This window comes from Astyanax mexicanus, chromosome 16 (genome assembly GCF_023375975.1).
Source record: "Astyanax mexicanus isolate ESR-SI-001 chromosome 16, AstMex3_surface, whole genome shotgun sequence".
Lineage (NCBI taxonomy): Eukaryota > Metazoa > Chordata > Actinopteri > Characiformes > Acestrorhamphidae > Astyanax > Astyanax mexicanus.
In genome coordinates, this window is record NC_064423.1 from 14862195 (window position 1) to 14882842 (window position 20648).

Here is a 20648-nt window from a genome sequence, read left to right on the forward strand (position 1 = left end):
TTGAGTCAACACTTATTTTATTCTTATTTATTATTCCTTTTGTTTTCAGGCATGCTCTTCTCTAACACTAACACAGTGTTAGAGACAAAGAAGACAAAGAAGAACAAGAGCAGGAGCTAATCATCTCTGCAAAGGTCAGAACCTTACATAAGATATTTTCTGAAAAGCGAGGAGTTGGGAAGTAGAACGTCTGGCTCCGAGCCCCTGACAAATTTCTCAACCAAGTATGCAAATGACGGTTACTATGTAGAGAGAATTTGCATTGCCAGAAATAGCACAGAAATACAATGAGAAAGAGAGAGCGAGAGACTGGGGAAGGAGGGGAGACAGAGCTCTCTCTCTCTCTCTCTCTCTCTCTCTCTCTCAACATAACTCTTTCTCTCTCTGTAACACACACACACAAACACATACACACACACACACATTAAACAGCGTGACAGGCAGGTGGACGCGCACACTCACAAAGTGAAGGACAGGAGGGGGGGGGGGGGGATGGTATCACAGTAGAGCAGAGATGCAGTGCTGAAGTCAGCTCCGCATGGGAACACCCGTCTCAAGCATCGCTCAGACGACCCGTTCACATGGCAACACAGCGCTAAAAATATCCCCCTCGCTCTATTAATAACTCAGAGGAAAACTATGTAATCCTGCCTCTAGATGGCGCTATGAGGCTGGGCAGACAGTAGGGGGGATCTGTGTTTCTGTACTGCAGTGTGTGCATGTGTGTGTGTGTTCTGCAGAGAGTGTGTGGGCTCTGTGTAAACCCGTTACAAAACACAGGCTTCGTTGAACGCTAAAAAAGTTGTCTAATAAGCCAGAGAGTGCGTATTCATCCTGGTACTCCTGCGCAGTATGGATATAGAACTGCACGGGGTTAGAGATGGACAATATGAAAATAATATACTTATACAGCTCTGGAAGAAGTTAAGTTTCTGAATCAGTTTTTCTGATTTTGCTATTTATAGGTATATGTTTGAGTAAAATGAACATTGTTGTTTTATTCTTTAAACTACGGACAACATTTCTACCAAATTCCAAATAAAAATGTTGTCATTTAGAGCATTTACTTACAGAAAATGAGAAATGGCTGAAATAACAAAAAAAAGATGCAGAGCTTTCAGACCTCAAATAATGCATTCATAAAGAGTTCAGAAATCTATATTTGGTGGAAAAACCCTGGTTTTTAATCAGATTTTATGCATCTTGACATGTTCTTCTCCACCAGTCTTACACACTGCTTTTAGATAACCTGGATAAATCAAATAAACTGATCATTTTTAAGTGTATATATATTGGAAAAATCTCGTTCATTAGCATAGACAAACCTAGCAAGATCTAGCTGCCAGTAACAATCATTACCAACCCAGCCACTGCGCTGTCCACTGTGGGTGGTAATACAGTCTGTAACATATTCTAGGAAGGTTAAATACACACATGGTGTCTATCTCATCTATCTGACAACCACTATCAGCCCTTAATCAAAACTCTAATAATAATGCCTTGCCATGAGCATGTTAGCTGATGTTTAACCTAACTCACAAGATTATACCTCACAACTTATACAGGTGTGAGTGTTCCAAAGCTGTCCCCATGACTTATGGCTTATAATCTTGTGTGCATTCCAATTCACGCCATCTACCCTCCAAGAGAAAGCAAGAGCAATTGTGCTCTCTCGGGGCTCCGGCAGCTACTATTAATACGTTTTGGCCTATTGTTTTAAGACATTCTTTGTAGAAATAACTATAACGACAAACACAAACCCATCTTACAGTTTCAAACATGCTGCAAAATCGGGTTTCCCCTAAGCTAGCTTATTTTAAAGTAAGGAAATCTTCTCTGTCTAAACTTAAAAAAAGAAGCCTAGAAATATGTCCAGGGTGCTACAAAACACATAAACAAGTTGTTAAATGAAGGTGGAGAGGCAGCTACGCCACAAAAGAGCCTCACACAAAGAACAGTGGAACACAGTGAAAGATAAAGAGCGGGATAAATGGATGGAGATAAGAGGAGAGCGGGTGAAAGAGGTGCTCTTAGACAGATCTCACAGATTCTTATCATGCGACTCATTGACTGAGACAGTCTGAGGAAACTTTTAATTGTCCTGCCTCAGGCTACCAGCACTTCAACTGAACAGCAAAGAAAAGAGGAAAGGAGGAAAAATCTCTCGGAGGAACATAAAGACAAAAGCAGCAGAGCATGTCTTATAGGAGATATTAAGGGAAGTCTGAGAGAAAAAAGGCCTTGGTTATTATCCAACAGACTTTAAAGCACTTCAACTATGTTCCCTACACTTCTAACCAACCTCGGAGTGGGACTCAGCACTGATCAGCCATTACATTAAAACCAATCATCAAAATTGATGATCTTGTTTAAATGGCACCTGACAAGAGTGGATCTATATATAAGGGAGCAAGTTAAGAGTCAGTTCTTTTGAAGCTGGAAATATGGGATACTGTATTTTTTGCACTTTTGCACATTTTTCACAAAAATTATCAGTGTGCCTTATACTATTATGTATGAATTTTACCAGTGAGGTTGTAAGTCACTATAGTGAAAGTGCAGCTTTATACAGGAGTTTCAGTTTAGTTCTCCAGCACCAAGACTGGAGCAGTGTTAGCATTAGCTGCTAGCTCTTTCGCTTTCGTTCAGGGGTAAGTATTATCAGCCTGCAGCCTGCTGCTAACCCTGGCTAGCACTGTTGGAGGGACATTATCATTAGCAGCTAACCACGCTATGTGCTAGCTCTTAAGCTGTTTAAGCTGTTTATGAGTATTACCAGTGTGTAGCTTATGTATGAAAATAGTATGAAAATAGTATGAAAATAGACCAGAAAAAAGATGTTTATTGATAGTGCACCTTATAATTCGGTGCCCCTTACAGTGCGAAAAAATTTTTTATCAGATTTTTCACAAAAAAGTAATATCAGATTAGATTTTTGGGAACTGTAACAGATTACTACAAAACATCATGCAGGTAATGTGAAGTGTTATTTTACTAATGTATGTAAAGTTAGACTGTATAGCAAGGTGAAGTATAATATATACCCACTGTAACTGGAAAGAATAAAAAAAACCTAAATTCAGTGATTAACAGGTGTGTCCCAATACTTTGATCCATACAGTATAGGTACAAAACTGTCCAGTTTCATTATTTCATTATTCATTATTTTCTTAAGTAAATAGACAGATCTGTCTCTGACCCACCATTCTCAAATACACAGGTGCACTCCTGAAGATTTTAATAAAATAAGTGTTTAAGTACCTCACAGAGCAACAGGTCTGTAATGTGGAAGACCATGCACAGCGGGAACTTGGCAGTGAAGAGTGTGAGGAACCACTGCGACGCATACATATGAGCCTCCAGATTCATATCTTGGAAGTGCGACCACAGCTCCGGTAACTGCTCCTAAAAAGAACAGGGAGAAAATGTAGTTTAGAAAACACATACACTACCAATCAAGCGGTCTCTATTTCTACCAGGGCCTACCAGGAAAACAAATGAACTAAAAACTAAAAAATATATATATATATTTAGTAATGCAAAAAAAAAAACTAAATAAATATTAGTATATTGTAAAAGTTTATTGTAAAAACAACCAAAAAAAAAATTTTTTGCCAGTATTTCCCATTTTTTACATTTCCCATTAAATATCTACTAAAGACCGATTATAACTGTCCAGTATCATTCATTGTACTTTAATCCTGGATATATGGACACATTTGGAGTGCATTATTAGTACAGTTAGGGATGTGCCATATCATACTGTGTCAATAATAAAATTTAATATTAATTTTGTTGTAGGAGTGTATTTTTGAAACAATTTTTTTTATTCAGTGTTTTGTCCTATCGCCAAGAGTATCACAATCACAAAAACAGCATGAAATATCGTTATATTATTTTAAGGCCATTTCACAGACTTCTAATTTCTGCTTTTTTATGAACCAAAGATGAAAAGAACAATCCAGCTTTGAAGATGACATCTTTTTCAGGAATGTCTATGTATTTTTCAACTAGACAATGCAAAACCACATGCTGCCCACTGCCACTACAAAGGCACGGCTGTGGAAGACCCTGTAAAAATGAATGGCATTATTACAAAGTGGTTAAAACGTTTTTTTTTTTATGTGTTACAGGCCTGATATGTAGAAATGGATGTATTGACAAATAAAGTTGACCAGATACAACAAATATATTGGGTTTACACTGTCTGCAATTAAATAAACATTTATTTTAAATATCAGAAACTTTGATGTTCATTTTATTTTACTGTCCCAATGTTTTCTGATTTGGGGTTGTATAATACATGCCTATTTATTCAAATAAAAAGTGGTGATTTTCTGTGCCTCAATGAGCACAAGCAGTAAGAAATCAGCTAAAAGTCATCTCTTTAACAAGCCTCTTCACATTCAGAGCCTGGAAGAGTGAGAGAAGAAAAAGAGAATTATTCTCTCTTGGCCTGATTTTACTGTTTGATCCGAGGCTGAGTGGAGTTGCGAGAGCTGTCTAACATGGAGACGGCCCAAGACGGGAATTCTTCCAGAGAGCCTGTTGCTGTCCAGCATGGCTTCCACCACCTGTGTGTGTTTCCTTCCTCGGAGCGATCGATGCTAACACTCTAGTCTTGGGGGAGCTTATCAATACTAACTGTATTGGGCTGAGTGCTGAAAGAGGCTCTAATTGCATTTCAGCACAAAATTAAAACCCTGTTTGCAGCTGAGTCGTTCTAATAGATTACAGGAGGCTGGTGTGTGAGGTCGTCTTGTACGATACTTGTCCTGCAGTGTGAGACTGAGAGAGTAATTGTGTCTTAAAGCAGGACCAGATGTTATCAAATCACACCAGACGACAAAGCTGATAGAAGCAGGCGAGCTCTCACAGCCACATGGAGGCACATATACACAAGAACTAAACCCAGCACCTGTGGCAGCATCTAGACAGGGTTCTTGCATCATTTTAAAAGTCAAATTTAATTAATTTATTTTTAAGATCTTTTTAAATCCTCAAAAAATAAAATTTATGACTCAAACATGTAATCATAATTTATTTTGTAGAAAATAATTGATTGTATTGGAAATCATAACTTAATGATTTCCATTTGTTATGGAACTTACGTAGTTCTCTCCCCAGTAACGGAGATAACTAGCCGTCAATGTTAGCAACTTCTCTTAGCTCACCGCTAATGTTAGTGTGTTAGCATGTTAGCTAACTCATTGCTAATGTAAGTATGTTAGCTAGCTCACCTCTTACCTTAGTTCTCTCCCTGGTAACATAGCTAACTCATCGCTAAAGTTTGTGCTTTCCCACCGGCATTAAATGCAGCGTCTAAAAATGTTATACCTACAGCAAATTTACAGTAAATTTAAGACAATTCCTTAATTTTTCCTTAATTACATTAATTTTAATTTAAGATATTTTAAGACTTTTTAAGGCCTCACGGAAATTCTGCTGGAACAGGGTGTTGCACTCATTTCAGGTAATGGGCTGAAACGCAAGCTGGACCAAATTTTATTGTAAAACCAGACACTATGTGCACGTCTTCTTGACAGTTATTTTGCTAACAGAGAATTTCACTGACTTATTGCCAGGCAAATGATAACTTTCTCTGCCAGATAAAAGGCAACCAAACCTCTGACTGCTTGACCAACACCAATCCTTAACTCTACATTCAGCCTATGAGGTGAGTGTGTGATAATCAGAGTGCTGTACTAACCTGTATCAGACGCTCCAGCTGGTAGAACTTGCAGTGCAGATCCTCAAAGTTGTTCTTGTAGAGATCCCTGAGTCCATACTCATACATGATCTTCACCAGCACACAGAACGCCTGCTCTTCTGGCATCTGCAAAAACACAAACCGTGCAAAATTAGGAAATCACTTCAGTTTCTAAATCAGTTTCTCTCATTTTGCTATTTATTGGTATATGTTTAAGTAAAATGAACATTGCTATTTTATTCTATCCCATATTTCAAATAAGAATACTCAAATACTCAAATAAGAAACCTCAAATAATGCAAAGAAAACAAGTTCATATTTATAAAGTTCAGAAATCAATATTTGGAGGAATAACCCTGTTTTCATGCATCTTGGCATGTTCTCCTCCACCAGTCTTACACACTGCTTTTGGATAACTATATGCCACTTCTGATGCAGAAATGTAAGCAGTTAATCTTGGTATGATGGCTTGTGATCATCCATCGTCCTCCTAATTATATTCCAGAGGTTTTCAATTTGGTAAAATCAACGTCTCATCATTTTTAGAGGGTCTCTTTTTTTTTAGACTTGGCGACAACTAGGTTTAGGGAGTAGAGGAAGAAAATGAGAGAATAGTGTGCAGAAGAGGTACAGCTAGAGGATGAAAAATAGAAAAAGGGAGAGAGAGAAAGCATGCAGGAGTAAGAAAACACTGGAAAGAGAGAAAGAAAGAGAGAGCGAGAACAGACAAAGAGAATAAGAGAGCATAGAGCATGAGTGAGAGACAGCTAAAGAAAGAAAACAGAGGGAGTTTATGCGAGAATAAAAACAACAAAGACAGTGTGACAACAAGAGAGAGAAACAAAGAGAGAAGAGAGATCAAAGAGAATGCAAGCGAGACAGTAAAAAAAAGAGAGAGAACTAGAGAGAGCAATGCAAGAAGAGTGATAAAGAGTAAAAGAGAACAAAATGTGAGTGAAAGACAGCTAGAGATGGAAAATATATAAAAAAAAAGAGACCAGGAAAGAGAATTAAAGAACAGAATAAAGGCATTTTCAAACCAGTACTATTTGATTTGTTTTTTTTTACTTTTAGTGCAGTTGGATTGAGCAGGTGTGAAAACAGTAATTGCATTCGGGTGTGGATCAAATCAACTGAACCGAGATCAGCTAGTGGAGGTGGCCTCGGTCCGGTGAGAACGTGATCTGGTCTTGATCTGACCCAGCTATCAAATATACTTCTTTTTTCTTTTTTTTTTATAGCTAAACTGCTGATAAGGCACAGTTTAAACTGATATATTAACCAGATAATTACCACAGCTATGAACAAATGCTGTCTCTGCTTCCTGCTGTTTACATGCGCAGTCTGTGCTGTGTTCACTGCTTGCTGCTGCGCAACTTTGTTTACTACGTGTACATCTGCACTGCACGTCCTATTAAAAACACTGTGTTTGAAAGCACAGGGTTTCAGCATTCAGTGTTAAAGCACAGATATACGCACTGGAACACAGAATCTTCTCGCTATATTTACATTCTAGCTCCCACGGCCGACAGTTCTGACCAATCAGACGATCAGGTTCAGGTTTGTGCCTGTGTGAAAGCAAACCAAACACAGGGAGAGAACCCTCCAAGTAAACAAACTTATCAACTGATTCCAGAAAAACTAACAAGAATAAGAGAGAGGTGGGGGAAGAGAGAGAGAGAAATGTGTGTTATGTAAAATATTTTTGGTTGACAAGAGGGAAAAAAAAAAGTGAGACACTGAGAAGTAGATTCTGTGTGAGCCAGAGGCCCTATGGAGAGAGTGTGAGAGTGAAAGAGATCTGAACGGTGTGAAGCGAGACAAGAGAGAGAGAGAAACAGAAGGGTAGAGTGAGCAGAGTGAGATGTACCACAGTGTGAGTTAGTGTCATAATGTGGTGAGTGTTTTGCCACAAGCCCAACGGAAAGCATCTGTCTGTCTTTTGTCAGTGGCAGAGTTGTAGACTGTGTGTGTGTTTGTGTGTGTGTGTGTGTGTGTGTGTGTGTGAGAGAGAGAGAGAGAGAGAGAGAGAGAGAGAGGGAGCAAGAGATTGAGAGAGAGGGAGCAAGAGAGTGAGAGAGAGTGAGAGAGAGAGAGAGAGAGGGCTAAGGTGGGTATTAAATCATGGAGACAGCGTGTGTGTCCAGGACTGAATGGGCTCCTGCAGGTAGACAGTCCGAGTCATTAATATTCCTGACACCTCCTGGGCTTCATGGGCAAGGCCGAGCGCTAACAGAGCTGCACCGCATAATGAAACTCCCTCAGATGCCAACTTCCACCGGAAGACGGAAGATAAGCTGCTTTCTGGAGCTGAAATTTTCAGAAAGTCTTAAATATTTGACATTATAATTCAGCAGCATTCGAAAAAAACAGTCGTGTGAAACATAGTGTCAACAGAGGCGTTCGCTCAGTCAATAGTCCCCTAAATCCCTCTCTCTGCTCTGCTTTTGTTTTAGGACTCTCTCTGAAATGCCTTTAAATCCTTCACTTCACTTTCCATCTCTTTCTTTTCATCACTGTATTCGTCATTATCTGTCTTTCTCCTTGAAGTAACCTCAAGACTTCAAAAAATTAGCTCTGTATTATAGTACTCAGAAGGGATCTTTTTTAATAGTGGTGTTGCCTAGCACATGTTTCCTATTCCTGGGCCTGGAGGCACCCTGCTCTGCATATTTTAGCCAGGATTCATTCACTTTTTAACCAATACATTTGCATGATTTTTTAGGACTTTTCTATGCTTTCATGGGCAATAAAATGAAAAATCAAACAAACAGAAATCGAAATTGATTATAGTAGGCCTAAAATAAATCTGACACACAATCTTTAATATTAAAATGTGTGTCAGATCCTAAAAGCTCCAGTGTGTAGCGTTAAATCACTGAATTAACTCTGTGCTGATGTATTTGTTGTTGATGTATTCTCCATCAATAAACTAAAACACAAAGATTTGTAGAGCAAATTTCCATGACTTTTCCAAAAGTTTCTGGGTATTTTTATTGGGTATTGCTTTTTTTTAATTTTCCAGGTTTTTCATGACCCTATGATCCCTGTTTAGTGATCTCCCTGCTTTAAGTAAAGTACACACCCTGACACACTCTGCCTGGGCTGGTAATTACCTGATTAGCTCAATCAGCTGAAGAGAGAGAGGTGAGAGAAAGGAAAGTGATAAATATGTGCAGGTTTGAGAAACACTAGTCTAGTGGCACTTTATAAAAGACCATTTAAAATTCAACTACTAATTTTCATGAATCTTTTTTTTTTGCTATTTATAAATTTGTAAGAAATTTAATATGAAATGGCAGCAAAAAACAAATTATGCTGGTCAGGCATTTGCCTGATCCAATCACGTGATCAGAAAGCTCATGCTCAAGCCCCTCATGTCGTAAGTTGTGAGTTTGTTTGTGGCTGTTCGCGATGTCTCACTGATCTTAGTTAAGCAATAATACACAAAAAGGAGTACTATAACTTGTAATAATATTGGCACAGCAGTGACAATATTACACATTGTAGCACACACCTCCAGTGTATTATTGTGATTATACCACAGTTCCATTATCACTGTTTATTGAAAGACTGAGTTAGAGAGGACGAGAAAGTACGATCTGTGTGGTTATAAAAACTCTGCGAGTTAAATTAGTTCTATTACTGCTCTGTTCGTAGCTGCACTGTTTGGATTGTAAGTGCTGCATCGTTGCTAGGTTACCTGTATGTGGCGGAGTAATACATGGAGAGCTCCGGTTACAGTGCATTACCAGCTGATAACGGCACTGGTAGAACACCTTTCAGCCAATCACAACTGTGGTATAATTCCGAGTAATCACAGGATTGTTGTGTAACAGTTTTTGGTTAGTTTATTAAATGAAATATTCCTATATAAATGGAAAATCATTTATTTTGTGCTAAAAACTGTCATTTTAGATACTGTTGTTTTAATAATAATTTAAAAAATAATTTAAAACGTCAATGTGTACTTTCTTTTGGACTGCATTTCCAAAGTATTGAAACGGGCCTCTGTATCAGCAGATACTGAAAATCAAATGACTCAGACTCTGGGGCAAATACCACCATGTAGATGTTTAGAGGATTAAAATAGATGTTTACATTAGAGAAAAGGGAAGATTACTCACATGCAACAGAAGAACTGCAGCCAGGAACGACTGGCCTTGACAATATCCAATCTCCTCATCATACACAGAGTAAGCCTGCAGAAAGAAATGCCTAATTAATTCAACTCAAATCAGTTTAAAATAGCATTTCAGACAGACTGTGCTTCTAATTATGGTAGACACTTTAAGTGAGTGCAGATATCTAAAATACACAAAACCTCTCCAGCTTCAGAAAGAGCCTCTGTGTGCAATTCAGGGCTCTTTAATCTGGCACAAGCAATCAGGTGATGGAGAGCTTCTAACAGCTTCTTACACAAAAAAAAAGAAAGAGATTTAACATCAGCAAACAAAGACTTCTCTCCCCCTCTCTACCGTTCCCCTTCTTAAAAGTGCATTACAAATAACTACCTCACCTGCTTCATTTGCAAAAGAGTATCTGCAATTGAAGTTTTAATTAATATTCATCAAACATTCACTATAATCCATCAGATATCCTTAATTAGAAAGAAATAACTTTCACTTTTCAGACTTTTCTACAGGGACTGGAAAAGCTGTGTATGCGTGTATGCATTTGAAAATCTGTCAGCAATATGTATAACTTAAACATTGGCCAGGAAATTTATGGTAATGATGATGTTATTTTTTTATTTATTTATTTATTTATTTATTTTTAGAAAGGTTTGTAGCGAAGTCTGATAGTCGGTACCAGATGGATAAGATATTCCATTTCTGAACTTGTGAGAGCATTTTTTCTATTCCTCAATAAACGTCACATATCACATGTGGGCATGGCAAAAGTCATGGGACATGTGACTACAGTTAGTTCCTGTCCCAGGCAATGTAGATTTAAATAATTGGTTTTAAGTTGATATATTAAGTGACCAAAATCTGCTTTCTTTATAACATAACATGCCATAGTCATATTGATGTCATATAAAAACATTTAGTGCTGAAGCATTAAGACCAAACTCAATCATCTACTAGATATTAAAATATTAACAAGACTTAACGTGAAATTCCAAAGTTAAATATGTTATTGGTTATAAGGTCACAGTTTTGGTATAACAAAATTCAACATCTGTCTAATGTTGAGTTTGATATTAACTTAATGCTGGTTTTTGACAGACATGTGACTTTGACTCCCATTAAAATTCAACATCTGTACAATGTATGGCTTTTATTTACTGTATTTTTCGCACTGTAAGGCACACCTAAAATCCTTTTATTTTCACAAAAGTTGTCAGAGCGACTTATAATCCTGTGTGCTTTATGTATGAATTTTACCAATCAGGTTGTAAGAAGCAGTAAAGCCACTCCACTAAAGTACAGCTTTATACCGGAGTTTCAGGCAAGTTTCTCCAGCACTAAGGCTGGAGCAGCATTAGCTGCTAGCTGCCGTTCAGAGGAGAGTATATCAGACTGTGGCCTGCGTGTTTACCGTGGTATGAATTTCTAGCTGATAGTGTCTTGGCTTACCGAAACACTCAGGGTTCTTCAGTGTAGCGCTGTCTAGTGGCATTTACTAGCGCTAAGCACTACTAACCGTGGCTAGCGTTGCTGCTTGTAATGTGGATTACAATACGATGCTAAATACTAAACTTTTTTGGGGGGGAATTTTTGTTTCAAACTATAATTAAACATCCATTTAATTTATGCAAATTCCTAATCCCTAAAAAAAAAAGATCAAAAATTAACAACTTATGTTTATTATAAAACAATTTATGGAATGATGATGGTCCTTCCAATACAGCAGGTGCAGCCAGCAATTCTTCTCACCTTACAGATCTTGTAAAGGGAGTCTTGGCCATCACCCTCTGAGTCCTTAAAGTAGTCATGAGCAGGAAACGTGCGGTGGATGTCTCTGGTGATAACTCCCTCCTGCGCCGAGTCCTAGAGGCCAAAAAACACAAAACAGACAACTGTAATTTGACCGTTTTTTGCATTTGCGTTTAATTTTACATTACACTACAGGGAGAAAAGTACAGGGCCACCTACACATTACAGAGAATTTTTTGACAAAGAAAAAATTCAAGCAGTTCAGTTGGGTTTGATGGCTTGTGATCTTTCATCTTCCTCTTTATTATATTCCAGATATTTTCAATTTTGTAAAATCAAAGAAACTTACCATTTTTAAGTGGTCTTATTTTGTACAGAGCTGTATGTTGTAGGGAGCTGTATGTATATGTGGTCAAACTAATTCACAACTAGCAGGTCGTTCAGGAAACCCATATTTAACAAAACCACCTTTCCTCCACACAGCAGCGTGTTATTCCAGAGCTGACAGCTGAATGGGTCGGGTGAAATGTCTTTTGTCAATAAAGGGAAAGAGAGGGAGAGAAAGAAAAAAAAAAGACCTTGAGGAAGAGAATAAAGCTTTCTCGAGTGTTTACTCAGACTGACGGAGAGAGAAACATGGTGGAACATTTCGGTCTGCTGCGTGTTACACAGATCAGCGGTGGAGAAGGATGAGCACAGAGTGTGTTGGAATAGCAGTAGATCACTTTTCCTTCCTTAAACAAATCATCTCTGATCAGATCTTTGTGTTTGTATTAATAATGCCGCCACACAGTTTAGATGTGCTGTTAAATACCATAAAAAAGCTTTTTTTTAATTCAATAAGAGTTCATATAATGAGACATTCTGGAACTTTTCTCCATATCTTGATCATTTTTTTTGTTGTGAACAGAGGCAGCTATGAACGATGTACATTTTCTGGAGGTGACTCCAGTGTATAAATCGAGTAGTTGCTCCCATTTCAATCACTTAAACTGAGATTTCTTATCTAGAACATGTTCTTATCCCAGATGTCTTGTAGTAAAACGACATTATTCCACCTCACCATATTCAACTATTTGTCTGAAACCAGTAGAAACCAGTCTACTTATGCAATGTAAATTTGCTGTATGTAAAACAAACTCCAAGAATAATTTTAGCATTTCACGAAAACACATTATACTTTTAAAGCTTTCTGCTGCAAGCTCAGCAACTCACGCATTCAGCGCATGCCTTCAGAACGCGCACACAAAATACAGTAGCAGATTTGAAATGCACTCTGCATGTTTTAATATGGGATTAACATGCTGACTGTGACGAGCAGGCCTTTTTTCAGCGGGCAGAAATAAGTCTAAATATAATTGTGTCGTTGTAGAAGGAGGCAATCACGAAACGAGTCAGCATTTGAAGAACATGATGAGGAACATAAATAGACTTTCTCAAGCCTGGCGGTTCTGGGTGCTTGGGACTAGTTCCAGTGAGCTTGTTTCAGAGAGTCTAATCTACACCAAAACCCTTCCTGGAGGAGGGCTGGCCAGAGCGAGCTCTGGAAGGCACAGACTGTAGAGCTACAGATAAAGGACCACAGCTCTGACAGATGAGCTTCACACACACACACACACACACACCATACAGACGCATGCACACAACGTGACAGATACACGGCTGCCACAAGCCATTTGTTACTTAGCATAAGACTGAGCTGGAACCAAAGCCTTGGAATGAATGACATTCAATTGCATGTAATTGAGTCAAAGTGAAATGAGTGTAATGGGCAACTATCCACAACCTTCTCCTCCAGAGTAGAAGACACACACACACATACACACACACCACCTGACACTTGTGAAAGGTATTATGGCAGAGATGGAGACAGATGGAAGCCAAGCTCTTTGCTAAGATAAGCTTTAATAAAACAATAGTCAGTATTTCGCTCCTTCAATAAACCTCCACTATATCAGAGCTGCCCTACAGAATTACACACTTGTTTGTACACTTAGAATCCTAATCACTGGTATTCATCAGCAGTGAAGGATCTTTGAAGGACACTCCATGTTTTTAGCTACCAAGGACCCCAGCTATTAAAGCCAAAGGTCATCCCTACAATTACATCCATGGATAGGATCAGGGCATAAAGAGGACACCAAAGCAGTAGAGCTCCTTTACTTCTGTATTTATCTCTAGATGTGCTTCAGTTTGCATATTTTTTAATATTGTATATCTCTATACTTTGATATGCCCCCATATAATATCTCTATATATTTGTATACATCTGTGCAATCCCTAAAAATATATCCATCAATATATCCCCTAGACATGTCTTTGTATATCCAGTACACTAAGCAGAATACATCTATATAATCCCATTAACACATTTGTATACATCTATTCATTTCCTCTACACCTATACATCCACATTTTTATATATGTATTCCAACAGACACAGAAGTTGCAGAAGGGGTACCCACTATATTAACTGCACAGTATAGTATATACAGTATAGTATATATCCCACATACATCTACATATACCATATTCAGACTTCATTTTAATGATTTTCCTCTTTAAATCATAGGTTGTTCAGATTAACCATTTTAGTTAAATATATCATGTAGCAGATGAACACAGTGATATTTGAGAAGTGAAATGAAGCCACAAACAGAGTCGCTTGAGGTATGCTAAAGCACATTCGGACAAGCCAGCTTTATTTTGGAATAAGGACCTGATGGACATACACACACACTTAGTATATACCCCTAGTATGGGCTGTACCATATCGTATCTCGTGCAATAAATGTTGTCAAAACGTTTAATATAGTTATGGCAATAATACCATAAATTATCGTCAAATAATTTTAGGGCCATATGGGCCATCAGGGAAGGAAAATTTACATTGTTCTCATTTCCCATAAAATATCTAATTTCATTTTTCATTTTTTCATTTCAACTTATTTCATTTATTTCACATCAATCCTAGATACATTAAAGTGCATTATTGACTTCTGTTATAATCTGCTGGAACTTTCAAACAGTTGTGTGTCATGTCATACTGTATGCAATATTATGGCCAAATAAAATGTAATGTTCATTTTGTTGCAGTGATATTACCCTATATATGATAAATTGTTTTAGTGCCGTATCACCCACCCCTAACCCATAGACACATCCATTTACAATATGTATCTATTCATCCTATATCTGTTACAGTGTTTACACAGTAACCTTAAATTACCTCTATGCATCCCTATGTACATACATACGCAATGATTGGTTGTAATATCATCATCATCTTACTTCTAATACACCAACTGTGTCTCATATCTTTCTTTCTCACCAAAAAAAAAAGCAAAGAAAAAAGGACTCTGACAAAACTGAAGCATCCAAGATGAAACCAAAAGTCTGATGCAACAATTACAGGCTTCTGTCTTCATGTAGACACAGGATTTTTAGGGTTGCAGATTTTTGACAAAGCTTCTATTTAACCTCAGGAGACACACATCTAGACAACTGAACTGTTCGGCTTTTATTCAGAACAACTCCCAAGGTCACAGATCGGATTTAAGATGACGCCCAGGGAGGGAAACACAGTTCACAATATTACAGTTTTCAGAACTCAGTTTGCTCAGAGAGATGAAATGTAGATAGCAAAAAAGTGATACAGCATCAATACGATATGGCTTCAAGCGACAACAGACTAAGCCTATACATCTAAATATAGGATATTGATCTAAATATATTTTAATATGACCATTTTAATAGAATCCACAAAAATGCCCTAAGAATAAACAACCGTAGACAACTCTGACACCTGCTTTGATCCACTGTGCCGTTAATGATTAGCTACTTCAAGCAGAGAGGCGTCATTTAACACCAGACGCAGGCGGCCGAAATCTCTTTGACAGGCCGAGTTATAAACAGTTTGATTCAATTAACGCTTTGTGTCACTGCAAATCAAAAGCGTCATTAGTCAACTAACTCCAGAGTGGGAGGGACAGGCTTCTCCTCTCCGCTCACCTGTATCGCTTCATTCCAAGTCCTCGTGCTTCACTAATTACTCTTATCAAAGAGCAGCCGGCTGGACGGGGGAATCGGAGGGAATAATAGAGAAGTGAATGATTTATTGGCCAGCGATTCTTTTTTTTTTTTGTCTGAAAGACTTCAGAGAAAACAAAGAAGTTGTACTGTGCTAAAAATGTAGACATGCTGCATTATAACAATTACAGAGAATCATAACAGAGGTCTGTTTATTATGGAACTCTGACTCACTGCTCTGTCATCGTCTGAACGCGAGTCGTGCATGTTGTATTATGAAAGGCAGCATGTGTATAAAAAAAAAAGATATAGGCCATTAGAGCAACATGCCAACACACTGCTCATCCATATCATTAAAACTACCTGCTTAAAGAACAATTAAGAATCACATTTTTGTAGTAACTCATAACATGATCAGGATGTTTCTTCAGATATGAAGGAAACATGCTGAGTTTAAGCACTGGTAGCTCTTTGTCAGCAGAGCTTCAGCTTCAGCATGTTCTTATCGGAACTGGGATTCTATGTGGCTTGTCTCATTTCCACACTCAGGGTTGCCAAGTATAGACAGCAGCACACAAACAGTGTCTTGCCACCATAGAAACAGGTAAGTTAGCTATGTTTCTGCTGAACAGGTAATCACTAAGCTTCAGTGAGGTTAATAACCATAGACCACTGAAGGTGTTCTCTGGTACCTAGCACCAATAGTAACATAATCAGCAATAAGGTGGGTCCTCCATGAGCAAGTTCATGTTATGTACTATTCTAAATAAAGAACTGATCACAAAAAACAAGCCACAAAACAGCAACCATGATCCTGTTGCTGGTTTACTGGTTACCTTTTCTTGCAGCTCTTTTTTGGTAGACACTGACCACAGCATACTGGAACATGCCTGATAACAGGAAGACAGTGCCTGATGTTTCAGAGATGTTCTGGACCAGTTGTCTTGCCATAACAGCTTGGTTCATCTCAAAGTGTCTCAAAGATTGTTATGTTTGCCCATATATTCACCCCTTCACATGTTCCAATGGAAGCAGAAAACCAGATTATGCTATACATTTTAACAGGTAATAGCTTGAATCTGTTTTTTTAACAGTCTCACATACAATTCCTGGTGCACTTTATCTTTTCTTTGGTGTGCTATTCTATCAAACGTAGACACCAAAAAATGCTGTCACACATTTCCAGGCTCGTGCTTTTAGAAATACAAGCTTACGGTAACTGCAGCATCAAAAACAGCAGTGAAATGTGCGAATATGTGCTTAATCTTCCGTGCAGCTCCTTTAACACAAGGGTCACCAGAGGACTTTAACGAATGGAGCGTGAGGGGGAAGCTGAAAAACGGGCAAAGAGGAACGAGAGGCTCTATGAGCTAAAAGTGGAAAAGAGGGAAGGGGAGGATGGCAGGCTGCAGATGAGAGTCTGTTGTCTTCAGTCGGATTCCGCAGCGAGGGACAAAGAGCAGGCAGATGGCTGTGTACGTCTCACACTTCACCCATGGGCTTCTGCCGCCACTCGGAAAATTAGAGACGGTTAGCGGCCTATAAAAAGACTCCCTCGCTGCTGCGGCCGGCTGCTGAGGAGCCGTGTCGGAGCGGCACAGCAGTGACGGACAAAACCCCCGGGTCAGTTCTGTTTCATCCCAGATTGAAACTGTGACATGATCGACCTCGAATTACACTGACGAGAGATCAGATTAAAAGAGGGCTCTGGACACGAGATCCTCCTCCCAGCCACAATCAATAGGCTAGACTAAAGGCAAGAGTCGGCCATTGCAGTGACCACAGGATAATGTTAAGCCTGAAGGGATTCTCACACTACTTAGCTTCACTAATTAGGGTGGATATACTAGGCAAAAGTGAACAGCTGGTTCTTGAAGTTCAAAAGTGGTGTTTTGGAAGCAGGACAAATTGGCAAGAATTAGAATCTGAGACTCTTTCTTTGACAAGAATCAAACTGTGATTAGATTATTGGGTCAGAACACCTCCAAAACATTAAGCAGGTCTTGTGGAGTGTTTGGGAGACCAAGGCCCAATCCCATTTCACCCCTTGGCCCTACCACTTAGCCCTACCCCGTTGTTTAGTAGGTGCACACGTTGTTGTTAGGCTTGAGAGAAAGGGCTACCCTTCAAACTGAGATTTTTCAGAAGCACACTCAAAACAGAGGGGTATGAGAATAACTGGCCAGATAAAGGCACAAGCCACCAAAAAAAAAAAAACATAATTTAAGTATTTTCCAATTTAAAAATTACAATCAGCAAATTAATTAAGTTGCTAGCTAGCTAACTTTTCCTACCTTTCATGGTGCAACAGACCATAGAGGCTGCAGCATTTAAGGTTGAACAGACAAATTAAAGACAACAAAAGCTAAATTCATCTCCCCATTACAAAGGAATTAAGGAATAGACACAAATAATGAATTGCTGCACCACCTGCCCCCTTTCTGAAGATATCCAATCCTCTAAACCAGGAGTCGGCAACACCTGGCCAGTGAGGATGTTTGAACTATAATGAACCATCATTTAAAAAAAATAAATAAATAAAATGCTTCTCTGGTGAGCTTTCGTTTATATTTCTCCCGTCTTTCTCTGTCGCGCTCGGCGTGACTTTAGTTTTGGCCCGTTCTCATTTTTCCGCCCGTTCTTGGTCTCCCTATCTCCTTATAAGGCGCTTTTTCCCAACCGTGTCACAATTCACTAGCCAGGGCAGCGGTAGTGTACTGGACCACTACACTAATGACACAGATTCGATCCTGTGTGAGGAAAATTGTGTTTATTTATTTCATTTTTTCTTTCTTCTTGGGTTAACCTGCTTTGAGATCAATTGTTCTGCAATTGGGTTCAACAACAGTATGGGCTGGAGAGCTACTAGTCTGTAGCACTCCATCCCATTACACTTAATTTTCCAAAACAGATTATTATTTATTTGTGGCTCGCCACATAATGGCTTGGACAATATCTGGCCCACAGCCAAACTTAATTGCCGACCCCTGCCCTAAAGTTAACTAGTTAACCAGCAGCTAGGTTGCTGAACGTTAGCACTCTACTGCAATGACATCAACACAGAAAGGTTGCTTACCCCTTAGTAGGAGGATTTACACTCGAAAAACAAGAGATAGGGGTACAAAAAAATGGGATGGGGCACTTGTAATAGGATCTGCTGCTAAGGTCTTCCCCAACAAAATCAATGCAGCATTCTTTAGCTTCCATGGGACATGGCAAAACTCATGGGAAACAATATTAGTTTCTGCTCCTTTAAGGCAATGTATTTCAACCTTTATTCTTTTTTTTTGCAGATCAGGTATATCTAATAATAGCCGAAATATCACACCTGGGGAAATATCACTGCCACATTAGTTTGCGCTCTTGTGCTTTAAGCAGAAATGCAGACACTACACGCGGGTAAGTCATGTACTGCACTCCGCATTACTGCTGAATTACTGCTTTTACGACTTGCCACAACACATTCTGTTACTGCACTGTGCAGAACACGGTGCGCTGGACAGTCGTTTTTCAATTCCCACAGCATTAACAGAGCTTCAGTTCATCTTCAGGCACTGCTGGTCTTTCCCATGAAGGTCATCATGATATCATAACTGGTTGTGATGACCCAGTTTTGTTCTTCCAGGGTTTCGGGAAAAGCCGTTCCACTGGACGCATCAATCAAAACACGCACAGCCACTTAGCCTTCATATATTTCCCCCATCACCACTTAATGGCACTATAAATAAACCCTCACTGAATCAGCTGCGTCGTTACACAACTGCTGGCCTTGTGCTGCGTTAGGCCCCAGCTTCTTCTTGCTGTATAACTGGCATGCAGATGTGGCAGCATTAGAGATGTCCTGATCTGATCTAGGCATATTTAAATAGATTGGGCACTGACTATTTTAACCTGGATTCAGATCAAATCTTTTGTTTTTACCACTGTTTTTACCACTTTCGCGAGAGTTCTTGTGGCCACATCATGCATCATTACGTAGTTACGTCACATGTACAGCCTCTGAAAAAAAAAATCCATTTCAGTTTTACTGAACGAGGGACTGGTGGAGCAATGGAGACCTCAGAAGGGGAAACTCAGAGCTCAGTAGCTCACACACTCATAGTAAAACCAAAGAAATGGAGTGAAGTTTCTGACTGAGCTCTCTCTCTGACTAAACATAACCTGGAATCGGATTCATCCACTCTGAAAGGAGACCACATCACACCCACCCAGTTTCAAATGATTCTTCCGCATGCTCGGTGCAATTACCCATTCTCTACAAGGGTATAGATAACATGGTAATGTCAAACATAAACAGGCCCACAGATAGTAACTTTTAAAGGAATTGGGTTCTAAATGGTCAGGGAGGTTAGTCAGACTGGACAACAAACAATAAAATGATTAAATCAGCTTATTCAGAATTTAAAACCTGTGATAAGGTTATCTCTATGCAGCACTTAAGTGGTTTCAATGGCTTCTGCTGGTTCCTGCAGGCTCAGCTACAAGTGGGTGTGTGCATAGAGTGTGAGGAGGAGGAGGAGCAGCAGGAGGAAGAGGAGAAAGACCCCTAATTGCAGCTCTAGGGGACGATCACAGATACAGTATTAGTCAGAACAGAACAGAGAGAGAGAGAGAGAGAGAGAGAGAGGGCAGGGGCAGGTGCCCTATTTAGGAGGAGTGCGTGAGGAAAAAGTGCTGATGTAGCGGAGCGGTGGGGGCGGCGGCAGCCCTGCGGATACACCCCCTCTCCTCCATCCCAGACTCCCTCACGCCGGAGCGAGCTGACAGCCACGAGAGGAGGGGAACATGATGGGTACAGGGGGGTGGAGGGGGTGCGGGGTACTCGGCTGCTCTTTTAGCCTCTGGTCTTTAGCTCAGGTAGGGGCAGGAGACATTGTGCTGCTGCAGTGTGAGTTGAGGTCAGACTGGACAAAGGATGGAATTAGGCAGGGAGTATTCAGGGTTTCTCTCTCTCTCTCTCTCTCTAACAAACTTGCACATTTAAAAGCTAACATCAGACTTCTTTTAAATGTTTTTTTTTTTTTTTT

General features: G+C 39.3%; 1 protein-coding gene across 3 annotated transcripts in view; it reads right to left on the bottom strand.

Moving 5' to 3' along the window:
- Positions 1 to 20648, bottom strand: part of rabgap1l (RAB GTPase activating protein 1-like) — a 152653-nt gene that overhangs the window by 43841 nt on the left and 88164 nt on the right. For all 3 annotated transcript variants that reach the window (XM_007252655.4, XM_049466009.1, XM_007252656.4), the window contains exons 14-17: positions 11593 to 11706; positions 9838 to 9912; positions 5711 to 5836; positions 3262 to 3405 (exon numbers count right to left, since the gene is read on the bottom strand). In XM_007252655.4, coding sequence (XP_007252717.3) covers positions 3262 to 3405; positions 5711 to 5836; positions 9838 to 9912; positions 11593 to 11706 — 459 coding nt within the window. The remainder of the gene's footprint in view (positions 1 to 3261; positions 3406 to 5710; positions 5837 to 9837; positions 9913 to 11592; positions 11707 to 20648) is intronic.